Source organism: Megalops cyprinoides, chromosome 19 (assembly GCF_013368585.1).
Source record: "Megalops cyprinoides isolate fMegCyp1 chromosome 19, fMegCyp1.pri, whole genome shotgun sequence".
Taxonomy (NCBI): Eukaryota; Metazoa; Chordata; class Actinopteri; order Elopiformes; family Megalopidae; genus Megalops; species Megalops cyprinoides.
Genome location: NC_050601.1, coordinates 5,967,354 through 5,991,925, shown reverse-complemented (window position 1 = coordinate 5,991,925; position 24,572 = coordinate 5,967,354). Strand labels below are relative to the sequence as shown.

The 24,572-nt window shown below is 46.7% G+C and overlaps 1 protein-coding gene across 1 annotated transcript in view; it reads right to left on the bottom strand.

Moving 5' to 3' along the window:
- LOC118794540 (voltage-dependent T-type calcium channel subunit alpha-1I-like) overlaps positions 1-23,630 on the bottom strand; it is a 114,093-nt gene extending 90,463 nt beyond the window's left edge. Inside the window, exon 1 of the mRNA XM_036552799.1 lies at positions 23,383-23,630. Coding sequence (XP_036408692.1) covers positions 23,383-23,630 — 248 coding nt within the window. The remainder of the gene's footprint in view (positions 1-23,382) is intronic.
- Between the last annotated feature and the right edge of the window lie 942 nt (positions 23,631-24,572).

Sequence of the window (24,572 nt, the reverse complement as noted above, 5' to 3'; positions counted from 1 at the left end):
AAGACTTTTGATATAGCCATGGCAACAGCAGACTAAATGAATCCCAACCCCCTTGGTGACAATGTAGGTCCACACTGGGATATTTACACTTCTACATAGATGTGCATACGCGCACACACACACACACACACACACACACACACACACACACACACACAGGGAGAGAAGGGATGTACAGTGATTACTATGTGAGTTCAGCCTTGAGACACTGGAGGAGGGGGGACAATATTTGCATTCTTTCATCTTGTGCAGCACATATTAATTTAGTCCCTTCAAGTAAACTCAGCCATTGTAATTCTATTGCAATGTCCTTTTAGTGCTTTAGCATCATTTCGGCGTGTTATATAATTATTACAGGCAAACTCTGCAATAAAAGTGAAATTATACTGCCTGCATCACTCTGTATCATACCTGAGCCCCTGAGTGCTTGTGAGCAGTTTCACATCCCCGCTTTGGCAGAACCGCAGGTGCCGGTCATGCCAATAAAAACGCCGCCGAAACGGAACAGCGCCGGAGGGAGGGTGAAATGAGATGCGGAAGTGAGGCTGGTTCCCATGGCGCCGGGATGGAACCGCTGTGGGGGCCGACCCCTCAGCCGCGTTCGCAGTGGGGCGGCGGGCTGCTCTGTGATCCCTCGGCCTGGGGCGAACGCGTGACGCCTCGGAGTGGTTTACGGGCCCGGGGGCAGGTGGGCGCGGCCGGGTGGGAGGGGGTGCGCTTTGATTCAGACGCTGCCGCTCGGCAGACAATGGCAACGGGATTCACGGGCCCCCAAAAAAGGAAGGGGGCGGAGATCCAGGGAGAGACAAGGTCGGGCCGCACGGAGCTCGTTGAAGGGGCTTTGGTAATGAGAAAAACGTGTCAGGTTTCTGATATCTGGTGTCCCACTGTACATGAATCACGCGGCCATAAGGGAGAGCTTTATTTGCAGTCCGCAGACGGGCCCTCGGCTTGATGTTCAGAGCTTTAAACAGGCTTATTTCCGTGGCTCTTCTACAGTTTCGGCAGGTGCCCTCCTGGCAGTGCAGGCTCACAGTAGAAAGCGAGCCTGTGATGTTTACCCCGACAGTTTTCCCTTTCATATGCATGTCTGCACTGCTGCCTTTGTGCTCAAGGGCACATCAATAACAAGTGTGTGAGAGCTGCACATATGCGTGCAAGTCATCTGATGAACATCGCTCAGACACTGTTGTGCACATCATGGGAGGCAGAGTGCTACGGGGGTTAGGAATCTGTAACCAGATGGTTATAGGTTTGCCTCCCAGGTGGAACGCTGCCATTAGACCCTTGAGCAAGGTACACCGAACTGCCACTGCAAACGCTCTGTTTAAATGAACAGCGTCTAAAATACATGCAAAGCAAGTCATCCTAGAGACTAATGTGAATACTCATTATCTTAAAAAAGATTAAGTTCTACTGCTGACCAACAAGGTGCTATAAGGCTTGAAATAGAAAGATGTTAATAAAATCAAATGCTCTTGTGTATCGTAAATAAGGATATGTTCAGGTTCAGTTCAGGACCAGCATTGTTCAGAGCTCTGTGCTGAGCTGCAACTCGACCCAAAGACGTGTTCAGAGGAGCAACAAAGTGGGCCACAATTTTGCATTTAGTGGGATTTGGTCCTCCGCACGGTTCGTTAAATCCTTTATAGCACTTGTGTCCACTGATCCACAATCCCGAGGGTTTAACAGACGCCAATCAAGCAGGGGCTGATTGACACCGAGAACATCCGGTGAATCAAGATCAAGGAACAAAGAGACAAAGCCAGCGGACCTCCTGTGGACATCAGTGAATTATACGAGTGAAGGACCTCTGGTTACTAGTGTCTGCTTCAGAACAAGCCTGATGAGTTTCCACTGTGGCAATCAAAGTCTACAGATATTTTGATATCTGAGGCCGGTCATTCATTTATATTCATTTATATATATATATATAAAGGAAACTCAAAATTACAGAGATGTAACAGCAGAGCTTGAACCAGGCTGGCAGTAGCTGGAGCCACTCCTCCAGGCAGCTAACTCGGCACAGACTAACTGCTTTTCGATTGCATTAAGTGCAACCAGAAATTCAGTGCAGGACGTTACACTGAATGCTGCTACAAATGATGTTACATTGAATGCTGCAGCACATGATGTCACACAGAATGCTGTAGCACATGATGTCACACAGAATGCTGTAGCACATGACATCACACTGAATGCTGCAGCACATGATGTAACACTGAATGCTGCCACCTGCCACAGCTGAGAAAACTGTTCCCATTCTGTCTGCAAGTTCAAGTGTTCTTCTATAAAGAAAACCAGACTCCATGCTGCCTGAATCAACTTCTGGTTGTTTGCTGTGGTCAGCGATGGTGGCATTGCTCCTTTCTTCCTTCCACGTTTTCCAATTCGGTTTGCAGCAGCAGACGCAACACGGTTGCACCGCTTGCCAGTTCCATCCCCACAGCTCAGCTGCGAGTACGCCAGCACCAGCGAAGCTAAACACAGCTAAGACCAAACGGATCATGGAAACCCACCCGGACTCGGGATCAGCCAGCCAGCCCGCTTCCACCTTTACAGTTACAACAGATATAATCTACAGTATCAGCATTCAGCTGTTCTTCAGAAACACCCTGGAAGGCCATACACCGATGACACCTGCTTCACCCAACGACCCCCCCCCCCCCCCCCACCCCCACCCCCCGTTGTAGAGCAGGGCTCGAGACCACGACAGCGAGGCCAGAGAGAGAGGGAGACAGTAGTGAGAGATGGGAAAGATTGGCGGCTGACGCTGAGGAGGGTGAAGGGGGGGCAAAGGTGGGCTTGCCGGCTTCGCGCCCCGCTGCTTTAATTGCGGCTTGCCGCTTCGCTTCGGAGCACCGCTTCACCTGAGCTCACCCTGCGCCTCGCCTGCACGCTTCACTACCATGCTGGAACGGGGAGTGCGTTACTTCAGCTCGCGTGGACGCAGTGGGCAGCCCGGCCTGATGCTGATGCCTATCGACAGCCCGTGCTCACCGGGTGACCACGTAGCGCTGGGGCGTCAACAGCAGGGGGCGGTGTGGTGCAGACCTGGAGTCAACAAATTTGCACTTTAACCCTGAACACTGGGGGGTCTTTTCTTTCATCTCACGCACTTGCGTTTTACACCTGCAATATCTGTTTGTGTAGTAAGTACGTGATATGTGAGTACATACACAATATGTACTGAATACTGACAAAATAAATAAAACTGGAAAAATAAAAGATCAATACTTTCTCTCATTCACTGTTGGAATTGTAATGCACATCCATAGTTGTCTCATTTTAATATATTTCTATATTCTCTGTTGAAACTGTATGGATTTGCTTGTAAATGATAAGGTACACTATGGTGAGAAACATTGCCAGGTGCCTCCATTTAAGCCTCTAAAATGATTGTGTATTGTCAAATTGGTATAAAGTGAATGATGATATAAATTCTGGCTTTTCCACAGACCTGATGGTAATATCACCAGCTAAACTTTCAGCACACATGCCTCTTCAAACATACACAGCATGCAGCTGTTTTCCACATGTACAGATTGTCCTTACAGATGCTGTCCTTCAACGAGAAAGATCGACAAGCTCAAGGCAAATGCAGAGCTGTCATTTTTTGCACCTGCCTGTATACAGAAAGCTGAAAACTTCAGAGAGCTGTGAGGAAGACACACTGATGTGTCCTGGCAGAAGCGTGGGCTTTGCGCAGGCCGTACGGCACGTAACTGAATGTTAAGAGTTACACAGAGCTGCACAGTAAATGATACAAATAATCACAGACCTACGATCAGGTAGTGAGGCAGACAGGCAGTAAAGGTATCGCAATTTGAGATGCCCCTAAGTTTGCTTTATTGTCACCATCATACTGATGACATCTGAACCTGCTCAAAGTCAGCTAGCCTCCCAGTTCCCAGAATCCTTTGCAGACATCAGCATCCAGCTCCATAGCACACTGGAATATGTTACATTCTGTAACAATCACGGACAATCGTGTATGAATGTGGGCTTTCCATGACATCCCAAGAATGATTAAAATGATTCAGAAGTGTAAAAGGGAAAGAAATGGTTAAATAAATAAACACAAAACAATGGAAAAAAACATCAGAGGTGTACTGCAAGGGGCTGTATTAGGCCCACCTTGCACCCCTAATATCCCTAACATATCCTGCTCGATGCCACACAGTATACCTACCTCTCTACCTATCTCTACCTGAGATTCAGTCTTACAACCATCGCTGTTCACCAAAGCACGTTAATGCCTGTGCCCCTAATTTCCCCATTATTATTTATTTTTTAATAATCATCAATAATCTCAGGGCTGCTTAACTCTAGCCCGGAGGGCAGGAAAAGACTACTGCTACATACTTCCTTAGAAGCCACCATCAATCACCGCAGCCCCACAGGTGAGGAGGATATTAGCGTTATTGATCACACATCGGCGTGTAAAGTGTTACAGTGGCCTCTCTGACTGCGGCTGCCCTGCGGGCCTTTAAGCATTTGTTTTAACGATCTATAAATGTCATTATCGGTCACAATGAAACGTTCGTCAGTGTTCAGAGGGGGACAGATTAATGGCACTGATGAATCCCAGGAGGACTTTTTACCCTCCAGCCTGAAAGGAATGGGGTGTGACCTCGACACAGAGGCGGGACAGTGGCTCTTAGGGAGCCCAATGCAAGATATAGCAATGGAAAAATACTGAAAAGAGAACAGATGGGAACACAGGAATGATGATATCAGCATTATATGCACACTGCAGTTCATCAGATACAAGCTAGCATCAACAGGGCAATTTTTATATTGTATAGCTTAAAGAGTAACCGGTTCTCGTGCTGATACGGCTTGAATAGAGGTGGCCACCACTTTGTTGTGTGATGTCATGTCACATTCTCGTGATCACTTTGCCACCGATCAATGTCACCAATACCCCTGCTTTGGGCATGATCTGTGGCACATCGCAAAGGTGGAGAGAGGCAGTCTAAGAATCTCTACAGATTACCGATTCCAGATCTCTGCGATTCTATGTGCATGTCCTTTTCAATATGGGAGAGTAACCAACTGTCTTCTGCATGTGACATCACACGGCTCATGCGGTTCAGACATTGTTGTGATACAGAGTGGGACCGTCAGCTGTGAGTCATAGAAGCACCAGGGTTACAGCACTGTGTAGGCTGTGTGTGTGTGTGTTACTGTGTGAAAGGAGAGGGAGTGCCAGAGATTTCTATCACTTCCTGGGTTTGAACAGGACTGAGTTAACCACTAAACTGAACGTGGAGACAAGCAAGAGAGGACTGCAAGGCCCATTAACTGCTCAGACACTAGAGAAGTAGCCAAGTTGGCATGGTTTCTTGCAGTAATCCCTTCAAGTGCTTTTGCATGTATGTGTGAGAGTGTGTGTGTGCGTGCATGCACATGCGCACAGGCATACCCTCTAAAATGGAGAAACCATGATGCGCATAGCTCTCTGGCAATTAGTCAGGACTGTGGGTACATTTCCGTGGCGGCTCTGGGAATACTGCACAGCAAGCAATGTTTGCTGGAAAGCCACTTTCACTGTTTTTTTATGGTTGATTCTAATTTGCAAAATTAATGTGCAGTAAAAATCTATAATTCATCACCGATCGCCATTATCGTCAGGACCAGACATGCAAACATTCGTTGTCTCAAAAAAATGTTCCTTTTGGCAATTGGGTGAAATTAAACAGGCATAAAAATCTGCTGTTTTCTGGTGCGTACTGCTCTTGAATTCATTTGCGTAATTAAAACTATGAGACTCCAAGACTCATTTGCACTCCCAATGTCAATACACTGATCCCAGCCTGGATTCAGAGACAGAAATTGTGCCTCTGCTGTGATGACAGAGCCAAATAGAGGCAGTCTGCAAAGGAGGGGCATTTGTGTTGGAAATGTCCCATTCGCTGGTTTCTTAACATGCACTCTGACCTTTCAATTCACGAGAGCCAAGAAATATGCATGAACAGTTGCACAACATTAATAAAATCATGCAAACTGCGGTCACTTCGTGCCCTGCAACAACATTCCTGTTTTTATTCGCTATTTAATTCATCAGGGAAATTGGCCAAGGAGTTATGCTGTGATGAAACGGGATTTTGCCAATGCGTTGCACAAATATTATGCTTTATTAGGAAGATTTGCGTATAAAGCCATTCTGCCCTCCAGCAGAAAAAAAGGAAAAAGTATCATGAAAAATGATGTCACAAATGAAATGATATGACAAAATTAAAACAACCCAGGCAGAAAAAGTGAAATTAAATGTTTCAGTTAATGATCTTTGTTGAACCCGGTATAATTACACATACCAATCACTAAATAAGAAAAGTAGCTCTAAGTCCTTTTCTCAGTAGTCAGCACAAATCTGTGTGGTGAGCAGATGTATACGGCATGTATAAGCCTCACTGGAGCCTCACTTACTGGAGTACACACCCACTGCACTCTCTGATGTCAACATTATGACATCACAAAGCGACTGAAATGGCACAGCTCGAGCCACAGTGTGCTGAAGCAAGGTGCAGGTCCAGGAGGGAGCGTAACTGAGCAAACTGTAACCAAAGTGATCCTAATGGGTAACTGGCGTTCTCCAATTCGATTTGTTAATGCACCCTCAAGAGAGTCCGCCTCAATTTAGGCTTCTAAATACAGTAGAGAGTGACAGAGAGGGGCTTCAGACTCTTCTGTTCACAGTTAATCTATCTACAGATGACCCAGCCCGATGTAACATTCAAAATAAAGTAAATATGATACAGACCATGAAACTAATAATTAACTATATTAAATAAAAGTATTTTTGGAGTTGCTGAGTTGGAGTTGTCTGGAGGTGATGTTTTGGTGGTGGCTCACAGCTCAGTGTTCTGTATTCTTCCATTCAGCACAAATGCAGCGCTTAACGAATATGCAGCTGTGAACTCATTAGCATGGGAAGTGTAACGGTAAAGCCAGCGGTATGGAAAGTGTAAAAGTGAAGCCTTTAACAGGAATTACAGCACGCATTAACAACCTGAAAAATGGGTGATTATCACTCATAAGCATGAAGAGTGTGACTGCACTGGAATCAGCAGTGACAATTTCCTTACGCATTTTTAGACTGGTTTTGTTCCTCGGTGATGGCGGGGCCAGTAGAAAGGCTGTAGGCCTGGTGTTTAAGACCCACTGCTGTATGTAGAGGCAACGCAGGGAGAACAGATGGACCACACCACAGCCAGCAGAGCACGGGGACACATGCAGGGGGCGCACAATAAGCGAACGCATCACACGCCCCCATCAAAAGCCACAGCAGTCCGGGTGTTTTCAAGAGACAACACAGACATAGTCATGGGTAATTCCACTGAGAATCTGCCTGTGCTGTGTGTAATTGAGGTAATTAGGTACTTAGCTAGCTAAATCACTTCACCGGGTCGCGGTGAACGGCGGGGATGGCGACCGGAGGGGGGCGGGTTGAGCGAAGGTCGGGTGCGGTCAGATACGGCTGACTGGAAAGGTGCGACCAAGGTCGCCTGCGAACACCTCACATCAGCGAAAACGGAGCAAACACAAACAGTGCCGTGTCACAGGCCACAGGCCGCTGTTCCGGTAACGAAATTATTTCCTTTCAAAACATTTAAAACCTCGACTGCGAATGAGCCTTGGGCCATTCTATCCCCCCATTTTCCCCTGGCTGTTTATCTCGTCACCTCACCGTGTATTGGATCGCTTCAAACCGGAAGAGAAATAAATAACTTGATTCCGCTTTTGTGAAAATCTGAAAGGCGAGCAGGAGAAGCACACAGACACCAATATCTTATCTGTGCCATCAAAAACAGTGTAGATGGTTTGCACTCAAAAAAATACAGTCCAGAGAGCAAACACGGAAGAACCATGTCAGTTACACAACTGCAGCGCATGCGCATGTGTGGATAGCACAGGGCAATTACTTCTATATACAGATGTGTCTTGCCAGGGCTGTCAGCATATTACATGCATTGAGACTTGGAGGATTGCCTAAACTACTCAAGTGAGGAAAAAGTGATTGCTGTGTTAGTAACGACGGACTTTAGTGTCAGGACTCTAATACCCAGCTAATGCCAGCAGGCCAGCTGTGAGCTGCTGTCCAAACAGCCACTCAGCATGTTATTGATGTCCTCTGTGGTGAGGATTTCATCCGAGGAAAGGAACCGGGTCTTAGGGAGTGTCCAGCCGGACCAACCCCCCCCCAACAGGGATTTATCTGGGAGTTGGGAGGATCATGGGAGTCTCCTATCTGTAGGATGTGTGTCCCAATGGCAGAGAGCATCTGTCTGTCTGTGTGCGTGTGCATGTGTAAGTGTGAGTGTGTGAATGTGAGAGACAGAGAAGGTGTGTGTGTGTGTGTGTGCGTGTGTGAGAGAGAGAGAGAGAGAGAGAGATTGTAAGGGGGATTGAGGGATTGTAATGCCTCAGTGCTACCCTTTGCGGCTGGGCAAAGGTGAAGTCCCATGTGTGATGCTCAAACGGCGCAGTGTGTCACAAACATTCCAGCCAGTGACCTGCCCACTCCACTGAGCGATGTCACGAGCATGTCCCTGCTCTCCACTCAGCCTGAGCGATCTGCCGAGCGAGTGGAGCAGGAGGTCAACAAATCCTTTCAGAGGAAAGAGCTACGTAATTTACTAAAGCTTGTACAGGCTTATTAAGCCCCCTGTTAAGGAACAAACGATGAAAAGGCACTACCCAATGAGGTCATGTTTTTGTCATGTTGTGTCATTCCTGCCAGTCACATGACGTGTCTGGGTAGTGTCATGCAGACAGAAACAGGGCCTCCAGTAAGTGCCACTGACAGAGCAGAGCCATTTGGGCAGCTCCCCAGGGTCATTATTTATCAATTTCGCTCAGCTACCAACCTATAGCAGCAAGGACCATCAAAGAAGCCTTTAAATTGATCAAATTGATCCTGGCTGAGCCAGGATTATTGCATAACATGGTGTGTTCAGCATCTCTCCCTTCTGTTTCCCTGTATAATGTGGCATAACTCTCTGTGGAACATACTGTATTCAGTAGCTCTCTGTCTAACATGCTGTGTTTGGCATGTCCCTGCTGTTTCCCTGTGTAATATGCTGCATTCAGCATCTCTCCCTGTGTATATTGCTATGTTCAGCATCTCTCTGCTGTTTTCCTGTATAATGTGATGTAATCAGCATCACTCACTGTGGAACGTACTGTATTCAGCATCTCTCTGACTAACATCTCTCTGTCTATGCTGTGTTCGGCATCTCCCTGCTGTTTCCTTGTGTAACATGCTGTATTCGATATCTGTCCCTGTGTAACACGCTGTATTCAACATCTGTCCCCGTGTAACACGCTGTATTCAACGTCTGTAGCTGTGTAACACGCTGTATTCAACATCTGTCCCTGTGTAACACGCTGTATTCAACGTCTGTAGCTGTGTAACACGCTGTATTCGACATCTGTCCCTGTGTAACACGCTGTATTCGACATCTGTCCCTGTGTAACACGCTGTATTCAACGTCTGTCCCTGTGTAACATGCTGTATTCAACGTCTGTAGCTGTGTAACACGCTGTATTCGACATCTGCCCCTGTGTAACACGCTGTATTCGACATCTGCCCCTGTGTAACACGCTGTATTCGACATCTATCCCTGTGTAACACGCTGTATTCAATGTCTGTCCCTGTGTAACATGCTGTGTACTCCTATTTCCATCTCCCACTCTCCCATCTCACATCTTCATGGCTGTACTTCAGTACTTGTATTTGCAGGTATTTGAACTTTACTTGGGAAGTTTTGCGTACCAGCAAGTGTGCTTGAAAAATGAGACTCTACTTTTTTTTTTTTTCCATTGTCCCATTTCTGTTGTTTTTCATCAAATGAGGCGCTTTTCCTTGTAACCGAGAGACACGTTCTCCATGGAGCAGCACTTTTACTGCAATAGAGCACTTCCACAGCACCGCCACCGAGAGAAACACCAAAACGCAATAAACGGTATCCGTCTCACACGCCATAAAGAGCGTCAGCGGCACTCTCCTCTCTCTTTGTCTCCGCGCGAATGTTTGCTAGCGGTGGCGGCGAGCGGATTCTCGTGCAGGAAGCTGCAGACAGGGAGTGGGTGGCGATGTGCTCCAATCAGACGCCTCGTGGAGACAGCGCTCATCTCGCTCGCTCTCCATCGGCAGAAGCGTGTGTGTGTGTGTGTGTGTGTGTGTGTGTGTGTGTGTGCGTGTGTGTGTGTGTGTAAGAGATCTGGCACCCCTGAAGGGCCCACAATGCCTGTCTCCAATTACACACGTTAACACTCATCCTCTCGCTCTCCTCTTTCCTCACTCCCCTCTACCTCCTCTCCCCGTCTCCGCCAAACAAATTAAAGTCTAAATTCTGTTTGTCACCTCTTCCCTAGATAACCTCCATTGCTCTATTTTTTTTCCTCATCTCTCCTTATGTTCAAAGACATTAACACCCGTTAAGTGGCACCAAAGGTAGTTATGCCAAAACAGCACGGCCTGTACCAGTTAAAACTGGTTATGAGCTGTACATCATGGTAAATTGAATACACTGTTTATGATAACAGAAGCATATGGCACATTATATCTAATAATAACAATAAGGTAGGTGCTTCGTATAGCAGGGAAGTATAATTACATCATATTCTCTCCCCTATGGCTCCTCCTTCTCTCTCTCTTTCATGCACACTGTCTTCCACCCCTTCTTTTCCTTTTATCTTTCTTCATTCTGGTCCTTTTTTCTCTCTCTCCCTCTCTCTCCCATATATTCTCTTCTTTTTCCTTTCTCATTATCCTTGACTGACTTTTTCCTTTTTTCTCTTCTTTTTCTTTCTTTCCCTGTCCCCCTCATCTTTTTTCCCCTCACTCCCTCTCTTTTAGTTAATTCCAGAAGTCCTGAGGAGGTCTGTGATGCCTCCTCGTTCTCCCTCTTTCTCCATCTACCAATGCTGCAACCTTCCTCAGACTCCCTGCTTCCTGTTCTTCCTCTGGGGTTTGGCTTTGCACACAGATATCCTGATATATTATATTATGAATTCATGGCTCTATAACAGGCCCATTAAGGTGCTGGGCTGCGCATTGTTTTCGAATGTCCATTGCAATTTGTGGATGTATTCTTTGATATTGTGACATCACAATCAGGTGATTAGCACATCTGTTACACAGGACTCCGGTGCTTGTGCGTGGATGTCTGACACTTTGCTGACCGGTGACTGTGTGGGTTTCAACAGCTTGTCACAAGCCATCGCACGTGTCATCTGTGTGGGCTGCATCATCACTCTGTCAGGCCCGATTTCACACGCCAGACTCCGAGCACAACACTACAACACCACATCTATGGTGCATCTACATCAGCGTGTGACATGCATACCTGTATCTGTGGGGCTATATGTCTGTAAGTGTGCGTGCATGCACATCTGTATGTCTGTATGTCTGATTGCATATGAGTGTGAGTCTGTGTGTGTAAATTCATACATGCATGTGTGTCTGTGTGAGCTCATGTCTATGTGCGTGTACATACGTGTGTGTGCACACACATGTCTGCGTGTGTGTTTTGAGTGTGTGTGTGTCTGTGTATGAGTGTAATTTCCTACCCTCTGCTATAAGCGCAGTCTGCTCCATCATTTCTCTGTACGAGCCTGGTAAGAGTGACATCAAGATTGCATATAATTATAACTGCTGAAAATGGTGTTGGCTGCAAGCAATAATAACACAATCACTCCCATTGCATAGTGCTTTGATCTCCTCAGGGATAGCACAGGTGAATTACAGACGCTCAGACTTCTCTGGTCCTTACACAGCCTCTAATCTTCTCCGTTACCCTAACCCTCACACCATCTGGAGACACACCTCCCAACGTCTAATATCACCTCCGGTGTCAAGACGTGCTCCTGCTCCACAGTGCATTCAGCGGCGGAATAGGGCTAGAACAAATCCTACTTTCTGAAGCGTACAGAGGGGCCGATTTTTTAAATTCTGACAGTATGAGGTGGGTGGGGACTGAACCTACAACCCTCTGGAGTTAAACCAGAAGCAATCGCTTCATCCAGCAGAACAGGCTGAGGAATTATACCATATGGAAGAGAAAGGAGAAAGCTTATGTAAAACTTTTTTAAAAAAGCATATGCATATCAAACCTACTGCCCTTTATGCAAATTTATAACGTTGTTCCACTGCCTTTGTTCTGAAAACCCATGAAAGTGATGGATGTCATGGAGTCACACGTAATTATCTGACTAATTACTATCTGAAAAGCCTCTGGAAGTGACAGCGTAAAAAATGAACGGGGGCCCGATCATGCGCTTCATTTAAAGCATGCCGAGTCTGAGCATGGGTGCGTTTGAGGGCTCGCCCTTTCCTCCACGTCCCGCTTTCGGCTCCCGGACCCAGAGGGACGCGATCCAACAGGACCGCTGATCACAGGTTACTGGGCCCTGCATCTGGTGTCATTACAAATGCATTATGTAAGCATTACCCAAACTCAGCTGATGACTTACTAAACCCTCTTGTACGTGACTTATTTATGCTATGTAGCATGTGTGCTACGTTACATTGTTCATTATGTTTTCATTAGCATTATTAAGCTTCTCAGTTTTCACCGCCACATTTGCTATACTTTGGAAAGCTTCTAGCTAATGTTAGCTTTGAGGAAATAGTGATTTAATGTTACAATCTACTGTTCTAATCACAGCAGTGCGACCATACGCGCGCAAGGGTTAAACTGAACCCCCCCCCCCCCCCCCCCAATGCTTCATGGAAATGCATTACATTATATGCATTCGCTCTTCACCAGAGCGACTTCCATCGCAATAGAACATGAGTGTATCCATTCAATTTAAATGAGCTCCAGTGTCAGACCAGGCTAACAGCACTCCCAGACCTTAACACTATTAAAGCCCTACCACAAGTTAATTTGTGCAATCGAACAGAAGCCGAGTACACTACGATACAACAGTCCCTAGAACACAGAATCAAAATACATCACAGTATTACACAAAATAAATACATGTGTGCAATGAAAGGACACATAGACATGGGCAGCAGTGTAGCATGGTGGTAAGGAGCAGAGCACACAGCTGAAAGGTTTCCGGTTCAATTCCCCGCAGTGGAGCTGCAGCTATACCCCTGGGCCAGGTACTTTATCCAGAATTGCCTCAATAAATATCCAGCTGTATAAATGGGTAACATGTAAAAATGTAACCTATGTAAGTCGCTCTGGATAAAAGCATCTGCTAAACCGTAATTATGTAATGTAACATGTAATCAGGCCATGGTAATGTGGAGTGTGTCCTAGCTGTTTTTAGGTCTCTGGTGTGTCTCCACCCCCTCAATAGCAAAGGGCAAAGGTTCAAATCAACCTAAACAAAAAAAAAAAAAAAAAAGACCAAATTGGTTCAATTAAGCTGCTCATCAAAACAGAGATGTGCGGTATTGATGGACATCATGCAGTCCCCTGGGGGATAAGCTCAGAAGGCCTGCATAATAATGATACATTACCTGCCGGTCAGCGGATGACCCTGCATTAAGGGCTGCTTGCTGGTCCATCTGGGCTCATGTGGATCTGATGCATGGGTTTTGACCTCTCATTGACCTGTAATGGGCTGTGATTGGTAGTGACAGACCCATCAGCGTCATGGTTACGTGTTTTGGCTTGCATAATTGGGTGATCCATTACTATAATAGCCCAGCGGACTGTACTGTTAGGCTCAGGCGAACATGTTTTACATTAACACATTAACTGACCCGTTGGTTGGGGTCGGATAAGCATGGTTGGCTTGGGTAAGCATGTGCTCCATTACTACAGAAATTGACCCTGTGGTTCATCACAGTCGGGTAAAACGAATTTTGACTCCATTACTAATTAACCCAGTGTGGTTCATTGTTTTTGACTGTGACAAATTTGTCGTCCATTATGAGACCACAGTGTAAGTGAGTCACCTAGACCAGAAGACTACGACAGAGATGAGAATAAAATAGGTCCACCTGTCTTTCTCTCTGTCCACATCACAAGAGGCACATCTGGACCACACAGAGACACCAATTACTTCAGACAATAGGAGCATATGAGCATCATAGTTTGTAACTGCCACTCATTATGAAAAGAGCACAAATGCCTGTATTCATTTTTAAACGCACTTGATCTATCAAACCCCGAAATCATTTTCGGTCGCTGTGATTCATTTCCCTGGGTCTTTGTATTTTTCATGAAATTAGTCATAGAAGTTGACGGAATAGCTGTATCTTCTGACAATTCACAGACATCGTCAGACACAGGAGCACGCATGGATACACTAATGTTCCTTGTCTCAACACATTTCATGGATGTGTCATTGCTATTTGAATAAATGGGGTTGAAACATTATCAGGCAAGTAAGAGCTCAGTGAAGAGTGATCATTGCCGTCAATCAATCTGTGGTAGCCTGCAGAATACAGAGCATACAGTATTCCCTTCTATATGCAAAGAGTCTCTCTCTAACAGTCAACAGTAGTCACTGAGGTACATAAACGGTCATTTTACTTTCAGCTCTCTACAAAACCAAAACCTGCCAACCAAATCTAAAGCAGTGAACTTTTAGATTCTCTCTCTTTTCACTTGAGCAACCACATCCTAAAACGGCTCTCCATGCAAGACGACCATTTTCAGCTGCTTAGAAACAACCACAATGGCCATTTTCTGCCAAGGGCTCTTTTGTCAGCGAGTCGGGTCACACAAGAAGGGTTAACAGAAATCAACTTCAATTTGTCTTCTGCTCACTGAACCAACCGTTCCGCCACTGAAAAGGCGATTCCTATGGCAAACAAAGTCATAGCGGCTGACTTCATTTAGACACATCATTGACACAGCTTCCCACTAATGAAATAAAGGACCAGGTGGGCTTCTCCTCAATAAGAGAGGCACTACAGTTATTTGCTTAGCAAATGCCCTTATCCAAAGTAAGTTATACACCTTCTCCCTACTACTTACTTATTGATACTGACCCTGATTATAGAGTACTATAAAGTACTGTACCTGAGAATCAAACCTGCAAACATGGGATAATTGCTCCTTAATAACGCGACTCCAGTGCTGCCCTTACAGATTACTCAGTGTTAATATACCAATGGCAGCTTCTGTAAGTGATTTTGGATACAGGATTCCCTCATTGGCTGTCTCTGCAGGGACACTCCTGGACACACAAAGAATTCACTACAGGGGAGGTATATACACAAGGGACAGATCTTTTTCCATTCCATATTACGCTATTGTCATTTAGCAGGTGCTCTTATCCAGAGCAACTTACATAGGTTACAGTTTTTAAATGTCTCCATTTACATTGCAGGATATTTACTGAGGCAATTATGGATTAAGTACTTTGCCGAAGGATACACCAGCAGTGCCCTGATGGGGAATCAAACCAGCGACCTTCTGCTTACAAGCCCTACTCCTTATCACTATGCTACACTGCTGCCCGTTCCTTTCCAAAACGCATCCGGCTATGCTGCCCAGTCCATGAAATGGCCTCAAGCTACAAAGCACAGGGACAGGTAGAGGCGACTTGCTGACATGGGGAGACAGGCGATGGATCCTCGGGACATCACGGGATATCACGGAGCAGTACTGGGTACACAGGATGTCACAGGGCTAAGGCTGACCTTACGCTCTCCATGACGACAACCTCCCTTAAATATACACTGGGGGGGGGTCAGTGCATTTGGAGAGGATTACTCCACGGTCAACCCACCCGCCTGCTCGCGCCCAGCCCCGGCGCTCGGCATTCGGCCGCTGCAGTGCAGAAGATGGGGGGAGGAGAGCGCAATGTCTAAGAGCACACAATAAAAACGGGAAGACCTTATTTTTAGCTGTGGGGCAGGCAGTGACATTTAGAAGTGTTCTTTGTTCTAAAAGCAATCCATTTAAGGCACTGTTGAACAGAGGGCCCTAGCCGCACCAGCCTGTAATACCTTTATGTAGGAAACGGGGGTTAACCTAATACCACAGGGATAAGAGGCATGGCTGCCCTGGGCTCTGCTCTGCGTGGATCGTGCCGTTCACAGCCAGCAAGACCAGCGCAGACTGCAGGAGGAAGAAAGGGAGCAGCATACTTGTTATACCAGCTATCTGGAATAGGCAACACTTTCAGCGCCCTTCACTGTCACACCACCGAGTCTTATGACCAATCACTGGGCACATTTCAGGACTTGAATGTGGCTACCGGGAGTAAGAAAATGCGCATTCAGATATAACGCGCGTCGCGGCCGGGAGATGATTATTCTGTGAGTAAGCCCGGGAGGTGGATCCTAGCGCCACTGCGTTCACACCCAATATAGCCACCGGGGAGACAGATAATTACACAGCACTACACTGAACTTCGAGGGAGAGAGGGAGAGAGGGAGCGAGAGGGAGAGAGGGAGACAGGGAGAGAGAGAGGACAAAGGGACATGTGAAAATGTGTTTTATTCTCACTTGATTGCTCATTTACATTGTTAAGCTTTTCCTTGTTTGTTCTTTGTTCTTCTGAATTATCAATTGTGTACATGTGTTGGTATAAAAACACAATTTATATTTGCCTTATTTATATTGTGAATTTAATTCTGAAGAGAGAGACAGAGGATGCACACATATATATGCATAAAGAACAGGATCAAATGAGACCTCCCAATTTTACTAAAAAAAAAATCCTCAAATAAGAACAACAAGGAGAAAAGATCATATTACTGGGGGATAAAAACCTGATTAGCCACTGGGTCAGTTTTAAAATGTTACGAGTGAAGCAGAAAGCTGCATTTAAGAGGGTAGTCTATTAAAGGCGGACCTGTTAATGGCCTTCAGCAAGGCTGTGAAAAGGGCTGTGGAGAGGATGATGGAGAGATGGTGTGAGAGGTAGGCCATCCCCCCCTCGTCATTACAGAGACACGCCACACCACAAGCACGCATGGAGGAGAGGGTCCCTGGAGACAGGCTCAGAAACCGGTGAGAGGAGATGGGGGGGGGGGGGGGGGGTGGCTGGGGTGAGAGGGTGTGTGAACATTAGTTTTGTCTTAGCGCTGGCTGTCAGAAACGCTGACAATCTGGCCAGCGAAGGAGCGGAGGAATCTGGGTTTTTTGCTGTTCCTGCTGAACTAGCAGTACCGAGGAGTGTAAGGAAAATCACAGGGCGATTCAGGGCTACGAGGGGAGGAAGAGGAGGAGGAAGATGAGGAGGAGGAAGTGTCCTCTCAGCTGGTGACATCACACCATATCCGTGTATCAGATATGCCTTCGTTATGAAAAGGCATCTCTCTCCCTCTCTCTCTTTCTGACACACACATGCACGCACGCCCCCACGCATGCACACATCCACAGCTACATGCTGGTTAGCCAGACACTGTCACAATGGTCACAGTAAAACAGAGCTACCAGCTGACCAATGCCCCAATGTAGTGACAGAGGCAACATGTTGTAGGAGATGCCATCTTTCAAGTGAGATGTCAAACTGAGGTGCTGGATCAGCGGGATCATCAAAAATTCCATGGTACCTCTCACAAAGAATTATGGGGCTCCCTGGCATCCTGGCTGAATCAGGCTCTTTCAATCTGGCCATGTAACCATCCCCCAAATTTAACTGGCTAAATGATTCTCTTCCTCTCCACCTCAGCTTATGTGTGGTGAGCATTCTGGCACAAAATAGTAGCTGTGTTTCAGCCAGGTAGTGGTGGTTGAGGACACTCCTCCCACTCCTGTTCATTGTAAAGTGCTTTGGCAACCTTGTAAAGCAGTCTATAAATGTAATCCACTTATTCATTGCAGCAACCCCCTCTAGGATTTGAACGTGCAACCTTCTGGTGATGACCCACTCACTGCACGGTGTCACCTTTTTTTACGTGATATAGCCTATATCGCTATGTCATCCGGGCTCTCAGTCACTTCCCTGCCATCAGAGAGGCGGTGGCCTCCTCTCACCCGTGTTCGGACAAGACGCTGCAGCCCTCAAACGGTTTGAGGTCGGAGCACAGACACAGATTGTAATCTTTTCAAAGCGGCAGGGCACCAAAGGTTCTGAATTTCATTACCTCATTATGCTCCTGCCACAATGGGTATCTTCATGATTTATATTCCGGAGAGCAGAGATTGACATACGCGCAGACTAGCAATGAGACCATTGAAGGTGACCCGGGCGTGTTCGCGTCCACCCAGATTTAATCTTCCAATCAATCCATAACGTTTATGGATCTTGTATAAAAAAAGAGAATACATTATTGCCTTCTTGTTCCGCGAAAATTAGCACTGACTGAATTTCTTGCCATTTCTCTCTCTCTCTCTCTCTCTCTCTCTCTCTCCCTCTGTCTCTCACACACAGGTTAGCTGTGTATAGGTGCTGTAGTCTTGTCAGAACCCAGTGCAGGTGGGGCCTGGGTAGGGGCCTTAGCAGACACTCTCCTGTCAGTTCGGTTTGGTCAGCTCCATCTCGCCTCTCCCAAGCTTTGCACCTGAGCAAAGCCACCTGTACAGAGTGAAGCAACAAAGGTGCTCGGATCCCCACTGCATTTGTCACAATCATCAGGATTCCATGCTCTGACATGCCTCAATTACCAAGATTGTGGAGGGCCCTGACATCCAAGACTACTCTGCACAGGATTTACAGACAGACATGATACTGCTGCCTTTCAGCACTGCTCTACCATTAAAACGCTTTAACGACTAATTCGAGTATTTGTTCTTGAGAACTAACAGGCAGTTTGTAATAGCTTTTGCCGTTAAAGACCTTTTTACTGTCTCGTACGTTGAAAGGAAGATGCATGTCGTAGAGGAGCTCAAGCGTGTGAACAAAGGTTACAGTAATGTTTATTCTAATGAACCTATTCAAGTCTTCTTCCTCCGTGTAACGTCTATGAAAGGTGTTACCTTAAGGAAAGTGTCAGAGAGCAAGGATGCTGGCTGTGCTTGAGGAACTGGAGCTTTATATCTCTTTTTTAAGAGATTACAGGGGCAGCACCCAGCTGCAGTACTGACAGCTCCTTGAGCAAGGTCATTCACTTGAATTCATTCAGGAAATATGAGGATATGAATATGGTAAAGATGGAAACCTATAACCTTCCCTGGAAGAAGTCATCTGCCAATATTTAAAAAATATTGTTGGTTGTAGTACTGTTATTAACCATATCAATAATAACAATAATAGACCACAATTATTATTGCCGCCTATCTCTGTGTCATCTGTCATAAAGCACTTCAGTTGTTCGTGAATGATTTGTAAAGTGGCATGTGCTTTATGGAGGCCTTTCAAAGTTACATTTAATGTAACGGTGACTGATGCTTTTATTCTTAATCATGTATTCTTTTTCTTTACAACCTGGATACACCTGGATGTGCAGCATGCTGACTGCTTGGATCATGACCAAGACTGACTTAATGCATAAAGGTTTAACAGAAATTGAAAAGCTCCTGTTTGTAAATGGTGACGGAGCACTTTAGGGAATAACACCGATATAAATTATACGGAGGTAAAAATGTTCTTTAAAAGGGTGAATACGTTCAGATATAACTGCTTGTACTAACTCTTAAATTTGTTATATACCACTGAAGTAAAAAACTAGCCTGTCACCTTATCTGAAGGCGCACAGCCAAAATTGGAAGCTTTGCTTTTCTGCGTCATTGACTCTGTACCTCTCCCTCTATCTTTCTCTCTGTCCGTTGTCCCACACGCTCCCCTCATCTCTCTTCCTGTTCCTCCCGTACCCACAAATCCTCTGCCTCTCCGTCTGCTCCCCCACACATACACTCCCTCTATCCATCTCTGCTCTCCTCTTAAACACACTCCCTCTATCGCTCTCTGTTCCCCCCATATACACACTTCCTCTCTTTCTGTTCCCCCAAACACTCCCTCTCTTTCTGTCATACACACACTCCAATCTGTCCGCTCTCCTCATGCACACACTCCCTCTATCTCTTTATCTGTCCTTTTATACACACACTCCCTCCATCTCTCCATTTACCCCACACACACCCGCAATCTCTCTCTCTCTCTCTGTCTGCTCTCCTCATACACACACACTCCCTCTCCGTCTCTCCCTCTCCGTGCATCCGCGGCCACCCCACCAGCATTCACACACTCCCTCCGCCCCCTCCTCCTCTTGTTCCGCTAACTGCATCCTGTCTCTGCACAACCTGGATAAGTCCATATGGTCCTGTTATTCTGACCAGAGTCTGGCCCACACGGGAGACTACAGCAGTGAGTAATGGAGGCAGAGGCTCTGTGCTCAGGGCCTGCTCTGCAATGCTTTCAGCTCCCTGTGGCAGCATTCCTAATTAAACGCGAGGAGGCACATTGTACAGGACACAGCGTGCATCCTGACCACTAATTAAGTCAGGATCTATGTGCTATAACCTGCAATGGTTCCATGTAATGTGCCCTGCGAGCGTTCCTCCTTTAAGAGTGCTTTATTAGATTAGAACTGATTGACCGATTTGCTCATGGATTGATTTGACTAACGGATTGATTGGTCGGGTCTGTCCAAATCTTAATTTAATGTCTGGGATGCATCTCACTATGTGATTCAGGATATCATTCAATCAATCAATTTATCAACAATCAATCAACCAAGCAAACAGTCAGTCAGTCAGCCGATCAATCTGCTGATTGATTGATCGAATGGTTGACTGATCCATGAACGGACATCCTGAATCACACGACAAGACATCTCATCCCGTTAAGGCTGGGAATCTTGTCTCATCGAGGCTCGTTGAGCCTGCAGACGCCACAGCACTGTGTACTGAATAATTACTGTATTGCTATTGCGGTGCTGTGTTTGGCGCCTTGGGCTTAAGCGATGGCTCTGTAGAGCTGCAGAATTCCAGCATTAGCTCCCTGATTGCGAGGGAACTGAGGACAGCAGAGCTAGCGGGAGGTGGAAGAGAAGCCAGGAGCTGCGTCTGCGCCTTTCCAATAATAACACGAAGAATAATGTTTTACTCTGTCCCACCATATATTAAATGCCTGGGATTACAGCTGGGGCCAAATGAGTGAGTCAGCCGCACGAGGTAATAGGTCGGGGGGGATGGACGGACGGACGGACGGACGGACGTGTAATTCGATTTCTGCACCTCTGTAGGAAGGAGCCTGTGGGCCATTGAGGTGCAAGCTGAGATCATTCAAAGTTTATCTCCAAAGTTATAAAATTTTGCTCTGCTGTCCAGCAAACGGATATCATCACCAGTGCAGCTATATGGGGGTTCTACAATGCACAGTGATAGAGGTACACCTGTTTGAAGCTTGGTAGTCAAGCGCACCCTATGATTGCCATATTACGGCCCTCGGGACTGGAGGTTGAGCGGGTGAATTTGGCAGGCATTACGGCAGCAGTCCACAGCTTCCATTTCTGCAAGACACTTCTCCACCCGATTCCACTGATCACTGTCTCCACAGAATCAACCTATTCAACCTCACCCACCTCCCAGAGTGCTGGTGGCGTAGATAAGGCCGGAAACCCGTACATGATGCTCCAGGACTGGGCCGCAGTAGCTGAGATACGCATCCTGGCTGTGGGTGAGGTGCATACTGTAAAAGGCACAAGGCGTTATCTCGGGACTGTGGACACACCAATTTAGCCTCCAGTAACGCTGGGATGACTGTGGCCGAGCAGCTTCCCCTTATCTGAACCCTTACCGTACACACACTAACACAGCCCGTTGAGTTCAGACTACTTTTCAACATGCCCACACTCGCGCATCCGCGCGCGCACGCGCACACACACACGTGTGCCTGCGCTCTGACACTTCTGTTGTCTCACCGATGTTCGCACGCGCTACAGAAAGCCAGGCTGAAATGTTTATAATTGATTCTGCTCCCTGACTGGTAAGATGAAGACGGAAGAGGGTCACAGGTGCAGATCTGGAGATACGCAGTAATAGCCCAGCTCTGTCAGTGTCACGGTCAGCTCCTCACTGAAGCGAGAGCCACGGCAGCCCCCGGGGACCCAGATCAGATAGGGGAGCCCTGGAGTGGAGGGAGCGTTCTGCCAGGGTCTGAACTTGTCCCCCTGCGGGGAAAGGTGTAGACAAAAAGAGCAGGCGGATCTCTCACCTCCCGATGCGCTCTGACTTACATGCCTAAAACACTTAGCACAGGCCACTTCTGCTCCTATGTGTCAGGAGTGTGAAACTCCTGCCCCGCCCCCCTCCCCCAACCCCCACATTGCAAGAGACGCACTGAACCGACCCTGAACTGAGATCAGCTCTCCCAGATTCCAGTGAAGATAAGTTCATTGACTTAGCATTATGGACCCTGAACTGAGATCAGTTCACCCAGATTCCAGTGTAGATAAGGTCACTGATACAACGTTTTGAGCCCTGAACGGAGATCTGCTCTCACAGGGTCCAGTGTAGACGAGATCACTAATACAGCACTGGCTCCCTCAAAATGAGAACTCATGCCCAAGTAAATGATGTTACTGGAGTTTCAGATAATGATTCAGGAGAATACCTTACACAATTACCCTAAACTTGCCTATTTTTTTCCATGTAGTCTAACCTTTTCTGATCCACAAAGGGGTAGATTCCTGGTGCAGGGATAGTTAGTTACCTTGGCTCGCTGTCCGAGGAAGGACAACACCGAGCCAAGAGGACGTGGCATTTGGCAGAACATGGAACTTGGAACAGAAATGACGGAAGGAGGGCAGGATCCTCAAAACAGCTGATGTGTGAAGGTGCTGTTATGAGGGGATTCATTCAATTAAGCAACCAAGGGCTTAAACCGGAGGGCTCCTCAACCAGTCATAAGCAAAGCTTATGCCCTCACTCTCCAGGGTAAATATGCCCTATAACAGAGCCATCTGATTCTGCAGAATGTCCCGGAATTACTGTACGTGAGAACACTGTGAATCTTACAAAGTATCGGCCTGGCACGGAAACACAGGCACAGCAGAGTGGCATTCCTTATAAGACCAGTGTGAACCTAACTGGAAAAAAACACCACGAAACAAAGCAAAACATCCAGTTAGAGATGACTGGCACAGGATCAACTGTTTGGGCTGCGGCAGCAAGGAAACAGAGCAGTTATATAGGGGTCCAGTGAAGGAGAACATGATGTGAAATCACAAGCGAGATGAACTCTCAGTATGGCGTTTTCCTGCTGAGGGAAAGCAGCCAGCTTGTTTTTTTTTATTTTTTTTTTATTTTGTTAGATTTTTTTTTTCCTGATCAATGCAGCACAGATGCTACACAAAACCCCTGATCTTTATATGTGGATGGGCTGATGTAGTGGGCTCAGCGTACAGCATGAGTCATCCGGTTGATTTAAAGAACCGTTCTTCTGAGCAGCACTGATCCAGAAAGCAAGCAAGCCCCGGGTCTCTCAGAGCAGTGTCCGACGGTACTCACGGAACGTGGGGGGCGAGGGGGGCGAGCGCGAGGGTTTTGCCCCATGCGGGGAAAAGGATATGGGCTTGAGACCATGCGGATGCACCAGCTGCGGGGGAAGGTGGTCTGCTTGAGGCAGAAGAAGACGACGGGCGCCAGCTCCGGGAACGGCACCACCAGGGCGCTCAGGTCGCTGCTGGCGTCGTCGCCGCCGCCGCCGGGCCCCACCTCCTCGATGGCCTCCTCCCCCTGGGCGGGGCCGTAGTCCTCACACAGCCCCACCCCCACCTGAGCCGCGCCCGGCACTCCGGGACCCTCCTCGGTCGTCATGGCAACGCAGCAGTCTGCAGGGGAGACAAACACGGGGAGGAAGAGGTCAGAAATGTGCGCGTTATACCTGGGCTCTATCAGAAGCATGCGCCGACTTAGCCTTTTCAATAAGGGACGCTTATCTCACAATGTACCGACTCAAACCTCAAATCAGACCGTCAAAGACGTACACAGACGTACACATGAATGCAGTTTGACTGTATCTCATCTGATTTTGATCCGATCTGATGACCTTGTTTGCCTAAACCATTTCGTCTACTGCATTTTATTTTTAGTTTTCACTTAGCTGTGACTTTTAGATTGTATCTTCTTGTGTACAGCTGTATTGTCAACATGAGTGGATGCAGATGCCAAGTGAAATGATGCACAGATAACGGCATAGCACATATTCGGCTAGACTGGTACTCTATTTTTAACTTGGAAAATGTTTGGGGGAAAAAAATGCCTTGGTAATTGGCTGCCAGACAAAATAAAACAAAAACCGAGTTTCTTCTATGCCAGTACCTTTGATTTATGGCAAGCTGAAAAGATTGCCTGCTTATCAGGATTTTATTCTCAGAGCGAGGTCAAAACATACCATATAAGGGAAAACAAAAATAAACCTTACTTAGAACCCCGTGTCATTAGCTCCAATATAATGCCATTACAGTTGTTAGAAAAATGCAGTATAGTAATGCGATACCCCTTTCTCGATAATTAGCTGTTCTCTATTCCCTGGGACCACTATATCACAGTCCTTGTATTCCTCTTCCAAGCAAGACAGTTAGAAGTCGATGCTGTATGTCACAATGTAATTGTGCATTAAGTGACAGTATTAATGTGGATAAGTGACAAAGTGTCATGTGTATATAAAGCTACCTGTCATTAAAGAAACCTAACAACTATGAAATCAGAAAAAAATAGACACCAGCACCCATTAACCTTAGGTTAAGGGTTGCAGGA